The 20,630-nt window shown below is 39.8% G+C and overlaps 1 protein-coding gene and 1 non-coding gene across 3 annotated transcripts in view; one reads left to right on the forward strand and one right to left on the reverse strand.

The window, feature by feature from the left end:
• RCAN3 (RCAN family member 3) overlaps positions 1-20,630 on the forward strand; it is a 28,523-nt gene that overhangs the window by 1,938 nt on the left and 5,955 nt on the right. Inside the window, exon 2 of one of the 2 annotated variants that reach the window (XM_060089157.1) lies at positions 5,438-5,692. In XM_060089157.1, coding sequence (XP_059945140.1) covers positions 5,498-5,692 — 195 coding nt within the window. In that variant the 5' untranslated portion in view covers positions 5,438-5,497. The remainder of the gene's footprint in view (positions 1-5,437; positions 5,693-20,630) is intronic. The other variant, XM_060089158.1, reaches the window with a different exon arrangement.
• On the reverse strand, positions 14,491-14,563 carry TRNAS-GCU (transfer RNA serine (anticodon GCU)). Its single transcript has one exon. It is a non-coding gene; the product is annotated as a tRNA-Ser (tRNA).

Here is a 20,630-nt window from a genome sequence, read left to right on the forward strand (position 1 = left end):
TAGAGCTGGAAATGGGATATTTTGTTTGCTTCCAGTATTGATCAATAGCATTTTGAGCCCATCAAAACATAATAAAGTGCATCTAGCTAAGGTATTTTAAATATGCACCAAGTTGAGAAGCAGACTATTTTGAAAAATTATTATTTTTTTAATCCTGGAGGAGGAGGAGGAATTTACCTTTTCCTGATCAGAATTTAAAATGCAAAGTCAAAGCCATGTGCTTGACATTTTCCCCTGATGGATTACTTCTGTCACTAGGCTTGTAGCAGAGCAGAGGGTCATGCTACTTGGAGTTTTCCACTCATGTGATATTTCCCTGAAGAAACAATTTGCCGGAAGCCAGCCACAGCTACCGTTGTGCTGCAGATGATGCCAAACCCTGATTAGCACAGACCTTGGCTTACAGAAGCTGGTGGATATTGGTTCAGCCCTTTCCAATCAATATTTCCCCGAGTTAGTAAACTGAGGGACGGCTTAGTCTTGTAGGAGTTGCAGTGAGGCAGAGTTAGCAACAACTCCAGTAATATCAGCGTAGAGGCTGTGTACTCCTGTAAGTTTTTTTCTTTTCCTTAATAAAACCAAACGACTTCTTACGTACCAGCGGAGTTACCTTATAAGATGATTTCTTTACAGATGTGCTAGGATTGCCTTTTCCACTGGTTGACTCTGATCCTATCTCTCTGTTCAAATCTAGCTGCATTTATGATGTCAGAAAACTGTGAAATGGTTGATGATGTTGACTTAAGCTATATCCAAAAAAATCTCTTGGCAGGCCTTTAGCAAGAGAACCATCGTATGAAAGACAACATCTCTAATACTGTGTGCACTGAATTACAACATAAAATTCTTTGAGGCCCTTAAAAAGTGCACCATGGCCTTTTCTCAGTTAGCTCTCTGTTTTTAAATCTTTAAATGATTTCGTACTGGGGCTATATTACTACTACCAGTGGTTGCTCTGGAGCTGATTTTATTGATAGATCTGCGACTGAACAGTTTTCTTGAAATGATACAAAGTGTTAGTTATTTTTGTATCCTTTTTGTTGCTTGGAATTAGATCATTTGGGTGTGCACTTTCTCATTTTGTTATTTTAGTATCAGTTCCACTGAAGGTTCTGATATTATTGGGATCCTTTCGACCCAACAATACATTGACATAGATTGTGCCTATGTAAAAATAATTAGTTATTGACCACCAACTATATGCAAAGCATTATTCTGAGCACCCAGCATGTATTCTCTCATTTAATACTTCTAACATCGTTATTGGATAAGGATTATTATTATCACCCCCATTTTATAGTTGAGGAAATAGAAAGGGAGGCAAAGTAATTTACCTAACTTAGAATACAGGGGACAGAGTTTAAATCTAGAGGAGTCTGATTATGGAGCCTGAATCTTTCTGAGATATATTTAAATATTGTTCAAACTTGTTTGCAGTTACTATGGTATTTCATTAATCCATCCTTTTAAGCTGTATCAAATATACACTACTGTATAAGTGAAGAAAATATAGCAATACTATAAAGATTATTGAAATATCTTGGGACAAAAGGCAAATAATTTAACAATAATGTAAAAAAATTGAAGGGAAAATACCTATAAAGATATTATAGGGGGGCCTCCCTGGTGGCGCAAGTGGTTAAGAGTCCGCCTGCCGATGCAGGGGATACGGGTTCGTGCCCCGGTCTGGGAGGATCCCATATGCCGCGGAGCGGCTGGGCCCGTGAGCCATGGCCGCTGGGCCTGCGCATCCGGAGCCTGTGCTCCGCAACGGGAGAGGCCACAACAGTGAGAGGCCCGCATACCGCAAAAAGAAAAAAAAAAAAAAAAAAAAAAAGATATTATAGGGGATAACTGACAAAATGTGAAAATTGACTCTGATTTAGATACAAGTATTATATCAATGTTAAAGTACTTGGTTTCGATAATTGAACTGCAGGTTGTATAAGAAAATGATCTTGTTCTTATACACTGAAGTATTTGGGAGTAAAGGGGGCATATCCTATCTCAGTCTCAATGGTTTGGGGGAAAATGTATATGTATAAAAATGAGAGAATGATTTTTAAAATAGGCAAAAATGTAAGTAATTGTATACAGGAAAAGGGTACACAGGAATTCCTTGTACTATTCTTACGACTTTTGTTTGACATTATATCAAAAGAAAAAGTTACCCCAAAACGAAGGTAGAAAACAGGAAATGAAGGTGTAACATTCTAAGAATTTTTTTTTTTAAGTCAGGTGAAGGATTGTTTCTTGTGCTCTGATTTTTTTTTTTTTTTAAGAGGTTGGAGGAAGGAACTTGAGACAAACAGAAAATCTTATCAAAAATAGCTTGACTTTCTCAAATTTCAAAATCTAGCCATTCAAAGCTCCCTAACTCTCCAGCCAGGCCAGGTGTTTTCCTCACCTCTTTTTTTTTTTTTTTTTGCGGTACGCGGGCCTCTCACTGCTGCGGCCTCTCCCGCTGCGGAGCACAGGCTCCGGACGCTGCATGGCTCACGGGCCCAGCCGCTCCGCGGCATGTTCCTCCCGGACCTGGGCACGAACCCGTGTCCCCTGCATCGGCAGGCGGACTCTCAACCACTGCGCCACCACGGAAGCCCCCTCCTCACCTCTTTTTAATGGGGAGGGGGAGGATAAAGACATTAGTGTCTCAGAGATAAGAGGTAAAGACAGCCCACTTTTAGTGATACTGAAAAGTTAAATTAGGTTGGTTATATCATTTCCCTGCCTAAAACCTTCAATGTCATGCTAATATTGACTAATTTTTATGTCAGAACTCTGTAACCCTACTTTCAAGGCAGCCTGGCCCAAACCTACCTTTCTCACTTTGTTCCGTGCCATCCCCACCAAACCTGGTCCACTCTGGCCACACCAAATCTCATGATCTTGTGCCTGCTCCTCTTTTTGTCTTCCCGCCTTTGTCCATGAACTGTTGGCTTCGCCTGGAATGCACCCCGTTCTCTTCCTGCTGAAATTCTGTTCATCTTTTAAGTCTAACCATAACCTCCTTTGGGGAAGCTGTCTCTCATCTCGTGCAGAATTAAATTTTCCTTTGTCTGTGCTGCCGTATCAGAGGGGTAAACACAATACTACCAGCTTGCGTTCAGTAATCCTTATAAAGCATATACTCTGAGCTAGAAACTGTGCCAGGGACTGGGGATTCAAAGGTACTCAAGCTCTGGTAGCTTAGGAGTGATTTGTAAACAAATAATCAGGTACATAACAGAGAAATGAACAAAGCTACGGACCCTACCTAACAATTCAGGCTTAAAGAAAAGATTACAATGAAAGTCACAGTGAGATACCATTTCCCCCCCGCCCAGCACGCCCCTGTCCAGATCAGAGATTTCCAGCACAGTCATCTACTTAAAGGAATAAGTTTTAAACAGTTGTAGTACCAGATAGGTATATTCAAAGGAAAGCTAAAAATACAAGTCTAGAACTCAGGAGAGAGAGGTGGAGTTCAGTGTGCACAGGCAGGAAAGACCTGGGGCAGATGAGAATCTTTTGGGATCTTGTCGGTTTTCAACGCATTATCGCCTCCAATGCCCAAGATTCTGCTCTTGCTTCCCCCTCAATTTCGGTGACATCTTTCCTCGCTTAAGAATTATTGAAGCGAGAGACTGTATTGATATACATGTGTTGTGTGTGTCAACCACAGGGAAGCAAGAAACAAAGTTGAGACACACTGGTGGTGGAGTAGTTAAAATCCTTGGGCCTGGATAAAACCACCCAGGGAGAGTAAGATGAAGAAGAGGATGGGGTTGGAACCTCGAAGAGACGTTGTAAGGGGTGAGTAGGGAAAGAGGAGCCAGTGACAAGGGCAGCTGGGGAGGAAGGAGAGCCGGGAAAGACGGAGCCCGGGGAGGGCAGGGGCACAGAGACCTCCCAGAAGGAATGGGTGGGCGGCGGTCCCGAGCTGCAGAGACAGGCAGAGGCCTGGGGTTAGGACACCACGAAGAGGCTGTTGCTGTCTAATGGGGGCAGTTTTAGCTGGAAGGGGGTGGCAGGAGTCCTGCTGCCCTGAATTCAGGAGTGACTGGAGTTGAGGAGACTCCTCTTTCCAGGAAGCCGGTAGGAAAGGGGAAGCAGAGACAGAGGGAGGTAGATGGAGGGGCAGGCAGACTCCAAATGGAAGGTTTTCTTTTTTCAAGATTGGGCCGGGGTTGGGGTGGGGAATCTTGAAGAGGTATGTTTGCTGAAGAAGAGGAATGAATGGGTGGAGACGGAGAAATTAAAAGTATAGGAGCCAGTTAATGGAACAAGGTCCTTTAGGGGTATTATTGAAGAGAAGAAATTCTTGCTTTGGTGGGATCTTCTTGAGGATAGGAACCATGTTTGATTCATCTCATAGCTCCCTGTACCTGGCATGCAGTAGACACTCAGAAAATGTTTCTGAAAACAAGTAAAGATTTTACTTTTTAGAATTAGTCTTTCCTGATTGATATAGTGGAATAACAGGGAAAAATAATCACTATTTTTTCCCATAATTAACATTCTGTACTGTTTTCTATATAAGCAATATATTTGCAACTTCGTTTTCTTTGAAATAAAAGAGAAAATCACAAGGGGAATATTGAGGTAGTAATAATCATGCTCACTTAATTTTTCTGTGCCTGATAAGTATTACTTAAATTCCAGCATCTTGAAATGTGTTATGTTCAAGGCAGTCTGCTTGGTGGGTGTGGAGTGCAGTTCATCAGAAGAGACAAAAATGCACATAAACAGTCCTGTAAGAGACTCTGTTCATTATTTAACAGTGGGACACTATCAGCTCCATGCTTTAGGGTTAAAATTATTGATTTTTAAGCATTCAGAGAAAGGACATTTTAAAAATTGTCTTCTATGTCAGATTTTGCCCGTTGTAAATATTTCTGATATTAGCAAAGACCAACTTTGTATAGAACTTTTGGTTCTGTGTAACTTAGTTCTTCGAGAGTGTATTCAAAAAGAACAAATTGGTTAAAAAAGGTAAAGTCAGCTTATTGCAGACCATATTTTAGGGTGCAGATGGTGAGTGAATCAGTGTGGGTTTTATTCTGCTCTGCCAATTTCAGTGTTGTAGACCTAAATCCCAAACAAATATGCAAAGGCAGTTCTGGTTCACATTTTCCTTCCTACTGCTTGTAAACTGGTGTACATGTTGATAGTATCTCATTTTGTATTATCCCCCCAGCTCCATTTCACTAGAAAACTTGCAGCCTTTTTTTCGTAATATGTCATTGCCAGTGAAATATATTACATAAAGTATGCTAAGCAAATCAAATTAATATGTATAGAATTCATTTATGAGGACTGTAATGAGGTGATTTAAACTTTGATTGATCTTTCCTGAATAAAACTGCTTCATTTGATGAGTCGCTGTCTTGAGAATTAATTGGAGCGTCATTGGGCCTTCAAAGTCTTATCTCTGTTGTTTTCTTTTTTTTAACAGTAGATGCCTGGTAGACATCTTAGAACTTTAAGAACGGAAAAGACCTGCTTTTAGGGGATAATGCTGAGGGACACTATGAAATCTTGGAATGATAGCCAGTCAGATCTCTGTAGCAGTGACCAAGAAGAGGAAGAAGAGATGATTTTTGGTGAAAATGAAGATGATTTGGAAGAAATGATGGATTTAAGTGATCTGCCTACCTCACTTTTTGCTTGCAGTGTCCATGAAGCTGTGTTTGAGGTGCCAGAGCAGAAGGTAGGCATGTACCCTGCCTTTCCCTGCCTTTGGTAGTGTGTTAAATGTGTGCGGGTCGGGGAAACAGCATGTGGCTGCCCGTTTGCAAAGTTTATTACTGGTCCGTGACAGGTAGAGAAGTGTGCACCAAACTTTAGACATTGCTGGGGCATTTTTATTATGCTTTATGAGACTATCAGTCTGCAACAGATAGGAAATATTTAAAATCCAGTCCTTCCCCCACAGACATTTTGAGAAGTACTGGTTTCTAGTGAACTCTGAATCAAGTCCTGTTAAGTTCATCCATTTATTCATGTAGTCATTCATTTTTGGAGCCTGTGGTTAAAGAGAAGCTAAGTGATTTTTAGCCTGGCTTCCTATTACTTGGGAGTTAATTCACAAAAGAAGGAATTATTTTAAGCCTTTTTCTAGGGCTAATTACATAATTAGGACTATTTATGATTTCATTTTGACAGAGTTGTTAGTATTTCTTGTTTTACTTTCTACAACCTGGCCAGGGCAAAATGATTGAGTTTATTTTCTTAAAAGGTTACTCTTCTTTAGTTCATTCATTATTTAACTGGAAAAAGAGATTGTATGTGCGCTTTTAGTTCCGTCGTGACCTCACAAAAGCTTGTGGGTCTTAGTCATACAAAAGTAAAATATTTCTGCCACTGGTATGAATTTTGCATGTTCTAAGACTTCGTTTAAAAATCCTATCACGATCCTTTTAATTTGCTATCTATGCCCTCTAAGTATTTTCCTTCCAGTGACTCTCATGGAGCAGAACTTGATATAGTTTGACTCAGTACATACTTGAGTGCTCCAGTGTGTAAGGCACTGTACCAATTGCTTCAGGGAATTTAAACAGCTTCTGCCACAGAGAGTTTACAGTCCTGCAGTGGAGATGATCAGTAATTTGATGTAAGATAGAATACTCGTGCCTTTAGAGACACTTGAAAGTACTGAGGTAACAGAGGAGTAGGATCACAGCCAGCTGGAATAAAAGATCTTACGGGGAGACGGCATTGCAGAGGAGCTGTGTGAGTTGGGTAGGAGTTTAGCAGGGAAGGGAAAGGCATTTCCAGCCAGAGGGAACAGAATGAGCGAAAGAGCTGAATCAGGAGAGCGTGGACCGCTTACTGCAGGGAGTAGTGAGCAGTTCTGTGTGGCTGGCTCTGAGGTGACATGTAGCCAAAGTCAAGAGCAATTGGGCTGGAAAGGTGAGTGTGAGGCATCCTGCAGACTCAAGGAGCTTGCCCTTCTGTGTTCAGTAGCCTCTGAGCAAAGGAGTGGCAGTCAGACTTACACATTGGAAAGGTCAGCCACAACCTGTGAAGGGCAGAGTGGTGGCAGGAGAGCCAAAGGCAGGGCCCGTTGGGGTGCGCTTGTGGAAACCAGCCTAGAGGTGCAGGAGACCTGGAAGGGGAGAGGGAGAGGGTGGCAGCCACCAGGTTTTTACCGTTTGGGTTTGTTTACATTTACAAATGCTATTTTCTTTCCCAAGTTCAGTCACAGTGTAGACATTTTGAAATCATTCTTCCTAGTTTTCTAAATACGTTTTAAGAGCTCTAAATTTTCATGTAATAAATAATTACATTGACTTTGTTGTTTGTTGTTGTGAGAAACCACATGTATTACAAGTTTATCTTAAAATTTGTAAGAATTTTTCAAGAAACCTCACAATCTTATCTGTCCCAAGTTTTTCTTTTTTCACTATAGCCTAGGGATTTGTTTAACTCGCCAAAGTGATGAATTCTGGTTGGTTTTCAATTTTAAAACCATTTGAGGTTGTATCTAACCTAAATTTATATTGGAAATCGTATCACCAGAAATTCTAGCAGCAGTTCAGTGGACTTCACATTACATACAGTTCTTAACTCATAGTAAATTTTATATAAAAACCTTCATGATACTATCTGAAGCTGCAGAATATAAAATGTTTATATAATAAAATTATATATGGATCATTACTTGGATATAAAGTGTAAGGAGAATCAAATGTTTTCTTTATAGTTTGCTTCTCACTGTCAGTGTCTTATTTTGCTTTAGTTTCTTCTGGAATAACCTGTTTGTGCAGGTCATCCACATACTTGCAAAAAACAAAGCAAAACAAAAACCACTTCTGATGGATTATGGGCAAAATAATTCTGATTGCAATTAAATGCTTTATTTTCAAAAGAATTTTAGTTTTTTCTCCAGGTTTGAAAAGGTTTTTGTCTTGATAATTTTATAATTGTTGGAATGAGCTTTGACCCTCTTCTGAATGGTAGACTGAGTAACACAGGTGCCATTGTCATGTGAAGGTGAATCTTCGTTTTAGATCGCTGGATTTGGGCTCTACATTTTCATCGGTTTTTCTCGAAAATTGCATGAGGTGGAGGAGGAAAAGTAAAGAATATAGTAAACTGTAAGAAAAATAAACCGAGGAAAAGGCTTATCTCGTGATTTCTGTTTCAGCAGCAGCACGGTTGCTAGTTTTTATACATGTGCTCAGCTAATCAGTGGCTCCATCTGGAGCACTGCAGGTTTAGTAGCTAATTTTTCTGTAACAGATTGGAATTTGTTCCAGTGTGATTTTATTAACTTGACATTTTTAACCCCAATTTTCCCTTTCTTAAAATAACGAAAAATTGCGCAGCCTTCTGGTTTGAACATGAGAGGTCTTCAAAATGCAATTTACGTTTTTATGATGGGAGAAACTGGAGTGATTCTCCTTTCTGATTTGGGTCTGTGTGTCTGAGGGGACTCAGTAAATGTTAATGCGAAGCAGCATTCCAGATAGGACTGACTTTATAAAGAAATGCATGTGGCTTTTGGATTAGTCTCTTCGCAAAGCACTACCCTTCGCACATGAAACTGTTTCCACTGACCTACTCACCATACGACATTTGATTTATTTTTCTAATGACGATGGCTGGGGTATATTAAGACATCTCTTCTTGGTCTCCTGGTCCTGCTTTTTGATCAGTGACACTTAGCATCTAATACAGTTCCCAGTACGCGGCAACACCTGTTAAATGTTTGTTGAATGAATGGATTATGTAAGATGTTTATGGAGGATTAGTGATACAGAGCTGTGGTAGAGAAACAGACTTATAAGCTGGGTGAGGTTAAGTAGTATGTAGAAGATTGAATCTGAAATTGTGATTTCAGATACACTGGCGCAAATTCTTCTGTGGTCTGTATAATCATATTCATAATATAATCTTTCTGTCGAGCGTTTGGTTTCTATACCCTCCATTTAAAGAAGAATAGAAAATATTACTTAAGAAAAATAAATGATATCTGGAAGTTAACTGAAATACCCTGAGTCTCTGGTTTTTAGACCTAATCAATTGTTGAGTGTTCTAATACAACCTTCAATCCAGGAGAAATAAATCTTTTGAGGAAAGTGATTTGTTTTAAATTTGAGAATTGAAAAGGGGGATTCAAAGGAAGAATGTTAAAGTGAACTGTATTTTTGACAGTGCCTGGAACATAATATGGTTTCAGTAAATATTTGTTCAGTTGAATCTGTAGTGCCATTCTGGCCAAGAATTAGTAAAAATTTAGTTAACTTCAAGGCTAGATTAAACACTACAGAATCATAGAAGTTTAGAGCTGGAAGAAATCCTAGCCAAGTCTCATACAGTAGTTTCAGAGTAACAGAGTGATTGAGCTTGCTTTAGAATCCATTTTTCAGTTATACACTGAAAACTACAAAACATTGCTGAAAGAAATTAAAGACAACACAAATAAATGGAAAGATATTCATATCCATGGACTGGAATACTTATTATTGTTAAGATGTCAGTACTGCCTAAACCGGTCTATGGATTTGGTGCAATCCCTATCAAAATCCCAAAGATGTTTCCTGCAGAAATAGAAAAACTCATCCTAAAATTCATAGACTTTCAAGAGACCCCCAAATAACCAAAACAATTTTGAAAAAGAACAAAGTTGGAGGACTCACACTTGCTGATTTTAAAACTTAATACAAAGCTGTAGTAATCAAAGCAGTGTGGTACTTACTTGTCAGTTATATCTCAATTAAAAAAAACAGTATGGTACTAGTATAAAGATAGACATATTAACCAATTGAATAGAACAGAGAGTCCAGAAATGAATCCTTGCATATATGGTCAAATGATTTTCAGCAAGGATACCAAGACCATTCAACGGGGAAAGGACAGTCTTTTCAACAAATAATGCTGGGAAAACTGGATATCCACATGCAAAAGAATGAAGTTGGACCCTTACCTTACACCATATACAAAAATTAATTCCAAATAGATCAAAGACCTAAATGTAAGAGCTAAAACTATAAACTCTTAGAAGGAAACCTAGAGAGAAAGCTTCTTGACATTGGATTTGGCATTAATTTCTCAGATATGACACCAAAAGCACAGACAACAATAGAAAAAATAGATAAATCGGACTTTATCAGAATTTAAAACGTGTGCAGAGAATATTTTCAAATTGTATATCTGATAAGGGATTAATCCCCAGAATGTATAAAGAACTCCTAAAATTTAACAACAAAAACCAAATGGGGTATATACAACTAATTGAAAAATGGGCAAAAGATTTGAATAGACATTTCTCCAAAGATGTATAAATGGCCAATAAGTACATGAAATGATGCTCAACATTATGAATAATTAGGGAAATACAAATCAAATTCACAATGAGATACTTCACACCCATTATTGACAAGGATATGGAGAAATTGGAACCTTTTGTGCATTGCTGGCGGGAACATAAAATGGTATAACTGCTGTGGAAAATGGTATGGCAGTTCTTCAAAGAATTAAGCATAGAATTACCATATGATCCAGTGATTTTGCTTCTGGGTATATACACAAAAGAAAGCAGGGACTCCAACAGATATTTGTACACCAATGTTCACAGCAGCATTATTCACAATAGGCAAAAAGTGGAAACAACTCAAATGTCTATCAACGGATAAGTTAATAAACAAAATGCAGTGTATACATACAATGGACTATTTTCCAGACTGAAAAATGAATGAAGTTCTGATACTGTGGATGAACCTTGAAAGGCATTATGCTAAGTGAAATAAGCCAGACACAAGAGGATAAATATTGTATGATTCTACTTATATGAGACAGAAAGTAGAATGGTGGTTGCCATGGGCTGTGAGAAGTGGGGAATTGGGAGTTACAGCTTAATGGGTACAGAGTTTCAATTTGGGATGATGAAAAGTTCTGGAGATGGATAGTGGTTATGTACAGCAGTGTGAATATACTTAATGCCACTGAATTGTACACTTAAAAATGGTTAAAATGGTAAATTTTGTGTTTTGTATATTTTACCACACAAAAAAATGCAATCCCCCCTTTTTCTTGACTTTATCATTCTTTGTAATATACTTTTATACATATATAATATATAGAAAATATGTACATATGTGTATGTACTATGTATGTATATATGTATGGGCACCTCTTTTGCCCCACTTTGCAAGCTTTTGGCCCACGTTTTCACTCCAGCTGTTGTGAGAGTACTCACCTGTGTGCAGGTGTAAGCTCACAGCAGCTGGCCTCCGTGGCACTGTGGGTATCTTGCTCTTTGTCCCAGTGTTTCTCTGCTGACTGTGCACAGATGCTCATCCGTATGGATGCAGGTGCAGACGTAGCAGTGTGAGGGAGTTAATTAACATCTCACAGGGCAGTCCTTGACCAGTGGGGGGCTGAAGCCAGTGAATACGTCCCTTCTCCTCTACTCTGCAGCCACCGGTTCCTTGGCTTCTGGCTCCTCAGAGTGCTCCTAGCAGGATCAAGCCCCAGTTGCTCACAGAGGTGACCAGCTTGGTAAGACAACCTGGACAGAAGGAGGACGGGCTTTCCCTTCTTCCCTGTTCCCACCTTGTCACATGAGGTCACTTCCCAAAACAAGCTCCTTGTGTGTGCCCTTGCCTTGGCCTCTGCTTTCACAAGGAGCCCAGGGAAGACACAGGTGAATGACTTCCAAGTTTGGTTATTCCTCCTGTGTAAAGGCACGGTCTCAGGCTCTCAAAAAACGGGCAATTTTTAGCTTGTGCAAAAAGGATAAAGACTAATATAAAGAAAAACCACGTGCCCACCCAATTTAGCAAATAAAATTTTACTAATAAATTGAACTCCTTTTGTCTTCTCCCAGAGATAAGCGTTATCCTGAACTCCATGTTTATCATTTCCCATGCAATTTTAACTTTTTATTAAGTTTAACCATATGAAATTGGTGTATCTGTAGGCCAAAATGGTCAAATACAGGTTTCCCCCTTTCTCCAAAACTAGTGTTTCTACAAAACCTTTTGTAAGCTGAAATGGTATAAAATGAAGAAGCAATTCCTTAGGACACATCTTACCAAAGGATGCACAGAATAAATCGAGGTAAAGCACAGATGCTCACAGACACAGTTCAAAGCTAAGGTGGCTTGAGATGCTGAGATGCTAAGGATAGTTCCCCGGGAAGGAGCTTGGTGGTGCCACTCTCACTGCTTGCGGTGCGCACTGCCTCTATAACAGCTGCTGCAAAACATGCTGAATGCGATTTTCGCCTTTTTTTTTTTTGTAAAAGGGAAACACCCTCTTTGGATTTCTTTCAGTTAGTGAAAACAGGTACTAACGTAGGTCTTTTGTAAAAGCAAAGTAGCATAAAGCAGACTTTCAAAAAGTGTTGGATACCTGTATTGGCATTTCTTCTGGTTCAACCTAATACTGTGTGTATGTATGTATACTATTTTTAAATTTTGCTCTATTTGCAGTTGACATGATTGTCTATTTAGAAAGGAATCTACATAAAAACTCTTAGAACTAATAAGTGAGTTTAAGAAGGTTGTAGGATACAGGGTCAATATACAATATCAACTACATGTCTCTATACTAGCAGTAAACATTTGGAAATTGAAACTTAAAAAACATTACAGTAGCACCATGAAATACTTAAAGATACATCCAACAAAATATGTGCAGGATCTGTATAATGAAAACTGTAACACTAATGGAATACATAGAATTTTACATTATTTAAAAATTTCTATAAATGGCATAATTATATGTTTTTTTCTCCATGTTATATTTGTAAGATTTTTTTTAATACCATGCCTCTCCCTTTTGACCTGCAAAGTTTTGTGTTTTTTTAAAATTAATTAATTAATTAATTTTTGGCTGCATTGGGTCTTCGTTGCCGTGCACGGGCTCTCTCTAGCTGTGGTGAGCAGGGGCTACTCTTCGTGGCGGTACACGGGCTTCTCAATGCGGTGGCTTCTCTTGTTGCGGAGCACGGGCTCTAGGTGCACGGGCTTCAGTAGTTGTGGCTCGCGAGCTCTAGAGCGCAGGCTCAGTAGTTGTGGCGCACGGGCTTAGTTGCTCCATGGCATGCGGGATCTTCCCGGACCAGGGATCAAACCCATGTCCCCTGCATTGGTAGGTGGATTCTTAACCACTGCGCCACCAGGGAAGTCCCCTATATTTGTAAGATTAATCCATGTTGAGATATGTGTTCAGTGTCCCTTGCTGTATACTGTCCTGTTTTACAAATATACCATTCTTTATTTACCCATTCTAATGTTGGACATTTAGGTTATTTTTGAGATGTTGTTACTGCAACAGTGATGTTGTAAATGTTCTGTATGTGTCCTGTATATGTGAGGGTGAGAGTGGGGGGGTCTCCTCGGGGTATATAAACAGGAATGATGTTGCTGGCTTGTCAGGTTGCACGTTTTCACCGTCTTAGTGGAGACTGTCAGATAGTCTCTAAAGTTGTACCTGTTTGCATTCCTACCAGCCATGTAGAAGAGTTCCCATTGTTCCATAGCATCACCAATACTTTATACTTTCAGAATTGAAAATTTTTGCCAGTCTGGTAGTTAACATTTTTATTCCTTTTTAACACACTTTTGCATAAACTGTAGGTGAATGCTTCTCAAATTTATTGCTTAGTGAAGGACCAGGTTTTTCCTCCAAACTGTCACAGATTTGTAAAATGCAATAAGAATGTCACAGCAGTGTAAACTTGCTAAAATGTTCCTAGACCCTTTCTCTCAATTTCTATACCAAACCTTGTTGTGGACCAGTAGCGAAGTTCATGGACTAGCGCTGGGTCCTCAGACCACTGCATCGTATATATGACATTTAGGAAGTTACAAATATAAGATTTTGAAATGAAGAAGCTGTCTTCAATTATATTTGTAGCTTCCATTGTAAATACTTTGTCTCAAAAACAAGCGTTAAAAAGGGTCTTAGATCATTTAGTTAGGTATCCTAATTTTCGGCCATATTAAGAGATCACTGAATAGTCAGGTTAGCTGTTGTGTTCTTAGAGACAATTGGTTTACAGATTCCACATTCGATCTTGATTTGTGTATTCAATAAGTGTTTATTAAGCATTGTGCCGGCCACAGTTGAAGTTCTGGGGAGACAGTGGTGAACACAATGACTCCAGCCCTGATGGAACATTAAGGAGATAAATATATTTAACATGCAAACAAGTGAATCAGAAGTTCAGATGATAACAGGTATTGCTGTGAAGAAAATAAAATAGTGGAGGGGTAGAGAGTGACTTCATGGGTAACAGTTTTTAACTAGAGTGGTTGGGGAAGGCCTGTCTGAAGAAGTGACGTTTGAAGTCACCAAATAATGAGAAAGAACCAGTATAATATTTAATACTTCCTATAATTTAATTGAGATTTATCCTAACATAATTTTTTAAATATTTATTTATTTATTTAGACTGCTCTGGGTCTTAGTTGCGGCACGCGGGATCTTTGTTGCAGCATGCAGGCTTCTTAGTTGCGGCATGTGGACTTCTTAGTTGCGGCATGGGGGATCTAGTTCCCCGACCAGGGATCAAACCCGGGACCCCTGCATTAGCAGTACAGAGTTTTACCCACTGGACCACCAGGGAAGTCCCCTAACATAATTTAAATAACTTTTCTCTCGTGTCTATATAGTTGAAACGCCTTATAATTTTTTTTTTATCTTTCTCAAAACAAATAACGCATTGAAGCTTTTTTTCCCCAGTAATCTCAATTTCATTTGGAAAAGATCTGCAGGTCCCCAAATCAAGGTAGGATTTAAGGTCCTTGGATTCTAAGAAACATCTAGATTACCCACGTATATGTGTTCCTAATCTCTCCAAAGCAGGGTGCTCCCATGGGGGAGGGCGGGATAATTCAGGAGTGAGCGAACTCGGAATAGGCACGTGTGTCGCCTCTATACTGCCTGGCACAGAGCCCAGCTTTTGAGCCTTGCTGTGCATTAAATATGTGATGAATAATAAACTGGGAAGATTATCTACAAGGTCAGGGTACCAACACTCGCCAGCGTTTACGTTGAGCCCTCCTAAATTAATTTCAGTAACCGTGTCTTTTCTGTTTGTTTTATTTTCTTATCTGATTTACATTTCTATTTTTATAAGTTTTATAGGGCATATTATATTGGGATAGCACAACATGTCCATAATATGTGTGTGTATGTATATAAATTTAAAAGTAGATAAATAAAGTATATTGGCAGTGCATATTGAAATGCTTCTACTGGTTTGGGTGTACAAAGGACTTTTTTCCCCAAACCATTTTAAGAGTAAGTCGTCAGCAATGGTGGCCATCACCCACAATTTTTTAATTTGTATTTGCTACAAACAAGGGCATTCTAAGAGAAAAAACAAAATTCAAGAAATTAACGTTGATACATTACATTGTTCTGATTCTCCGACCCCACTCAAATTTGCCAGTGGTTCCAGTAATGTCCTTTATAACAACAACAACAAAAATCCAGTCCCTTATCACGCAGTACATTCAGTTGTCAGGTCTCTTTAGTCTCTTTCAGTCTGAAACAATTCCCAGTCCTCCCTGCCTTTCAGGATGCTCACAGTCTAGGAGACTGCAGGCTGGTCGTTTTGTAGCCCGTCTCTCAGTTTGGGTTTGGCTGATGTTTCTTCAGGGTCAGAGTCAGGTTGTGCACCTTTGGCAGGAACATCACAGAAGCGATGCTGTCCTCTTCTCACATCCATCTTTAATTTGTCCTATTACCGATGAAATTCACTTTGAGCCCTTGATTAAGACAGTGTCTCCCAGGTTTCTGCACTGTCAAATTATTCTTTTTTTCCTTGTAATTAATAAGTACTTTGTGGGAGTTACTATGAAAGTAAATCTCCTGTATCCCCATCAAGTTTTAAACATATTTACTCATATCAGCAAGATTCATGGTTTCCTATTTCATTCATTGGTTATATTCTGTTACTGTCTCGATTTTATGCTCACTTCCATCCCAGGTTTGGCCAACACTTGCCCCTTCCAGGTGGTCTCTGTGTCTTTTGACATGTGCCCATCACTCTTCGGGTACCTCTTTAAACTTTCTAGCATAACAAACTATTCCAGAATTATCTTGTACTCTCCCTGCCCCAGCGCTGGCATCAGCCATTCCTCTAAGGAGCCCTGATTCCTTTCAATGGAGAACAGTCATATTTAGGAACCGAGATAGGAGTTAGCTGTGTGTGCCGGGTGCTCTCGGTGTCTCACTGTTCCTAGGCCTCTGGCACAGAGGTGGGAACTATGTGCGTATGAACATATTTGCATACATACCTGTGTTTACACGTATACTTCCAACTCTAGTCCAACAGTAAAGAATTGTTGCTAGTTTTCTCCCTTTTCAAATCTGTAACTCCTTTCTCTGACAGAAAACTAGCTTCCATTATCTTATTATAGTTACTTATTCAATCACTCCTTCTGTATCATCTTAAATTAAATCATCACCCACCCCCTTTCCCATGTGGACACCCACCTGTGTTCGAGCACCCCATGTCAGGTCCCACCCTGCACCCAGACCCACTACAGGAAAGTCCCCTTCACCCCACCTGGGTTCTGATACTCCTGCGGGTGCCCTCCTTACCCTGCTCGGGATCCAGTGTCCTGTGCTGCCCTCCTACAGACACATCCCTACCCACTTGGGCTCCGAACTCCAGGCTGGATTGCCTTCCTGAGCAGGTCCCCTCCTCAGCCTTCTCACGCCATCAGCCTGCCCCTTTGCTGGATACCTTCCCTCTTGCCCTGCTCTGGGCCGTCTTCCCGCATGGACATCCTCCTCACCCCGCTGAGTTTCAGCACCCTTTGTTGGGCTACCCCTGTGTAGGCACACTGTCCTCATCCTTGTTGGGCTCCCGCACCCCATGCTGGGCCTGCCTCCCTCCCCGGTGTCTGCCCCCCTTAACCCACCTGTATCTGACACCCTGCTCCAGGCCACTGAGGCTCCCTGCTCCCCATCAGCATGGACACCCCAGCCTTACTTGGCTACACCTGAAGGCTTCTGAACCGAATGTTCAGCAAGAGGAAGGATGCCTTATTCTTTTTAAAGGAACAAATAATACACCTTCTTCTCAGACTTGTTTCTGACATTCTTTCAAGTTTACACGTCTTTGGAAAGATGGGTCCCTAACTTGAAAAATCACCTTCATTCTCTAATGTCCATGAAGAAAACACCACCGGAAAGGAAATGAACGTCTACCCTGGAATAAATCACACAATCAATATTGTTCCTTGTTTTAGCCTCAATATCTAAGATAGTACCTGGCCTTATTGAATGAGTGAGTGGATGAACAGTGAGGAAGAATTTATCAAGACACGTACACACAAAGATCTAGATGGAGACCAAAGAAACAGAACAGAGCTCAAGTTACTGCCAATCCTTAAGCACATGGACAAGCCCGAGAATGAAATGTTTCTTGGTCTTCGTACGTAACTGACCTTGACGAAGAGGAATCGTGTCTTGCTCCTCCACGTTTTCATGCATACCATGATAGCTTCATATCAGCCATTTCCATTTGTTTTAAGTGGCTTTTCATTCTGTGCAAGCTTGGCGCCATGAATACATACATAGTAAGCAACTCCAAGGCCATCACCAAACAGTTGACTTTACGAAACAGAAAACAAAACAAAAAGACAAAATTAATAAGGAAGATTAAAAGCCACTGGCATGGAAATCGTGTATTTTTTCAGTATGTACAATTCACTTCATCACTACAATAAAAAAAAAAAAAAACCTTGCTCTCCTCTCCCTCAGTTCAAGTCAAAGTTCATAGCAGAGTAATGCAGAGTCCCCAGTGTCACAACAGAGAAGCAGTGTCCTCTGCTTCAAAGGGTCAGGGTCATAGGTCAAGTTCAGAAGAATCCTGGGAAGATGGACACTGACTCTATTAATCAGTGGTTCACTGTATCACCCACTGCAACGGAGTCTCCTGGGAGGGCATGTCTCCTAGGTGACTGCTCCATCAGCTCGACGCATCTGAATTACACTAAAGGACTGTCAGGAAGGGCAGGTTTTAATTTTCCACTGGCGACCTCCGTGGTACCTGCTATCTCGTTCATACTGTCATCGCTGTGTATTTACCTCCTTCCTGGGGAATCCACATCACACAGTAGAACAGCTATTTTTGTGACCACAGAATGGCAAATGGATTATTGCAACAGCTCTACCTATTTCTGTTAATTATAGTGATAATACTCCCTATGTATTGTTCTAAGACCTTTAAATGTTCTCTCTATCACCAATAACCCAATGAAGTGAGTACTTTTACTATCCTCAGTTGATGGTTAAGGAAACTGTGGGCACAGCAAAAGTGAGTAACTCGCCCAAGGTCACACAGATGTATAATGGAGCCAGGAGTTAAACGCAGACAGCCAAGCTCCAGAGTTCTGTGCTCAGAAGACAAGTGGCTGGTAGAAGCCATAAGACCTTGCTGAAGTGTCCAGGCTGTGAATTCCTCCTTAGGTCTTCCTTTTGTGGTCTCATGTTTGAAGAAGTGAAGAGTCTCTGTTACTGGATGCAAAAAGGAGTGTTTTACCCATGCTAAAGGCCAATGAGCAGAGAGCCTCTGGTCCTCAGAAATGGATGGTGTGTACTCATGTCCCCCTCGTAAATGCAGAGGTGGGTTTTGTACTTGTTCATCAAAGCCAGTGCTCAGTCACTGAAGTCACAGGAAAGATACCACCATGTGGACGACATTGTCCCTGACTGGGCCATTGGACCATCTACAGGCTGGCACATGCAGTTCTCTCTACTCCAATAGAAGCCTGAGGCTGGATGTGAAGTTCAAGCTGAACCTGAACTTCCCTGAAATTTATTTGAAATTTAAGAAACATCTAAACAATTCATGAGACAAGGAAGAATCATAATAGAAATTAGACTAAAGTATTTAGAATCAAATGATAGTGAAAATAATATATATTAAAACTTGTGGGAACAGCTAAAATAATACTTAGAAATGTATATTTTTAAAATGCTTATATTAAAAATGAGAAAAGTTGAAAAACTAATGGAGTAAGCATCCATCTTAAGGTGATAGAAAAAAACCTCAAAAGAATAAAGAGCAGTAATTAATGAAAAGGGAATAAACATACATGGAGAGAGCCAATAGTGTCAGAAAGGTGATTCCCCAAGGAGAAAGAATCATATGTCTCCACTTATATGGGTCTTTAATTTCTTTCAACTATGTCTTATAGTTTTCAGTGCACAGGGGAAAAGATAATCATTTCAACAACGGGTGCTGGAACAAAGGGATAGCCATATGGGATAAAAAATGAACTTTGACCCTTGTCTCACATACAGAAATTAACTTGAAGTGGGTCATAGACCTAAACCTAAGAACTAAAGCTATAAAACGTCTACAAGAAAGCATAGGAGAAAATCTTAGTGACCTTGGGTATGGCTGAGATTTCCTAAATATGACACAAAAAGCACAAAGGTTTTCTGTGGGTTTTTAAAGTTATTTATTGTCTTTATTTTTTATACTTATGTGCGTTTATACTTGATACATTTTTTAAACATCTTTATTGGAGTATAATTGCTTTACAGTGGTGTGTTAGTTTCTGCTTTATAACAAAGTGAATCAGCTATACATATACATATATCCCCATATCTCTTCCCTCTCATGTCTCCCTCCCTCCCACCCTCCCCATCCCACCCCTCTAGGTGGTCACAAAGCACTGAGCTGATCTCCCTGAAAAAGCACAAAGGATTTTTTTAAGTCAACACATGGAGTCAACACCTCATCCAAAAAACAAAAACAAAAAAACAAAAAAAACTTGCTTTTCACAGGATACTCTTTCAAAATGAAAAAGGAAAGCAAGGACAATATTTGAAAGACATAGACTTTCCAAAGGGTTTCTATATAGAATACATAAAAGAACTCTTACAACTTAATAAGAAAGAGAGCCCAAGTTAAAAGTGGGAAAAGATTTGAACAGACACTTGACCCAAGAAGTTATAGAGATGGCAAATAAACTTAGGAAAAGATGCTCAGTATCAGTAGTCATTAGGGAAGTGTGAATTAAAACTACAGTGAGATAATACTGTGTCCCAGTACAATGGCTGAAGTTAAAAAGACTGACCATACCAAACGTTGGTGAGAATGTGGAGCAGCTAGAACTCTTATACACTGTTGGTGTAAATGTAAAATTGTACAATCACTTTGAAAATCAGTTTCTGAAAAGTTGATCATATACTTGTCATACAATTCAGCCATTTCACTCTTAGGTATTTACCCAAAAGAAATAAAATTATATATCTACCCAAAAGCTGTACATGAATGTTCATAGCAGCCTTATACCTAATAGTTCAAAACTAGAAACAGCCCAAATGCCCATCAGCAGGTACACGGGTAAACATCCTTACAGTGGAATTCTACTTGACAATAAGAAGGACCACAAAAGAGAACCCAGTAATATGAATCTCAAAATGATTATACTCAGGGAAAAAACCTGGACCTCCCCCCACCACACACCAAAAATACGTTTATACAAAATGCTAAAAAATACAATCTAATCTAGAGTGATAGAAAAAGAGATGGTGGTTACTGGAGTGAGGGGGGGCACCTCATACACATCTATTTTATGTCAAGTAAGGACTTAAACATGAAAGGTAAAACCATAAAACTTTGAGAAGACAAGCCGGGAGAACATCATTGTGATCTCAGAGTG

This window comes from Mesoplodon densirostris, chromosome 2 (genome assembly GCF_025265405.1).
Source record: "Mesoplodon densirostris isolate mMesDen1 chromosome 2, mMesDen1 primary haplotype, whole genome shotgun sequence".
NCBI classification, from domain to species: domain Eukaryota; kingdom Metazoa; phylum Chordata; class Mammalia; order Artiodactyla; family Ziphiidae; genus Mesoplodon; species Mesoplodon densirostris.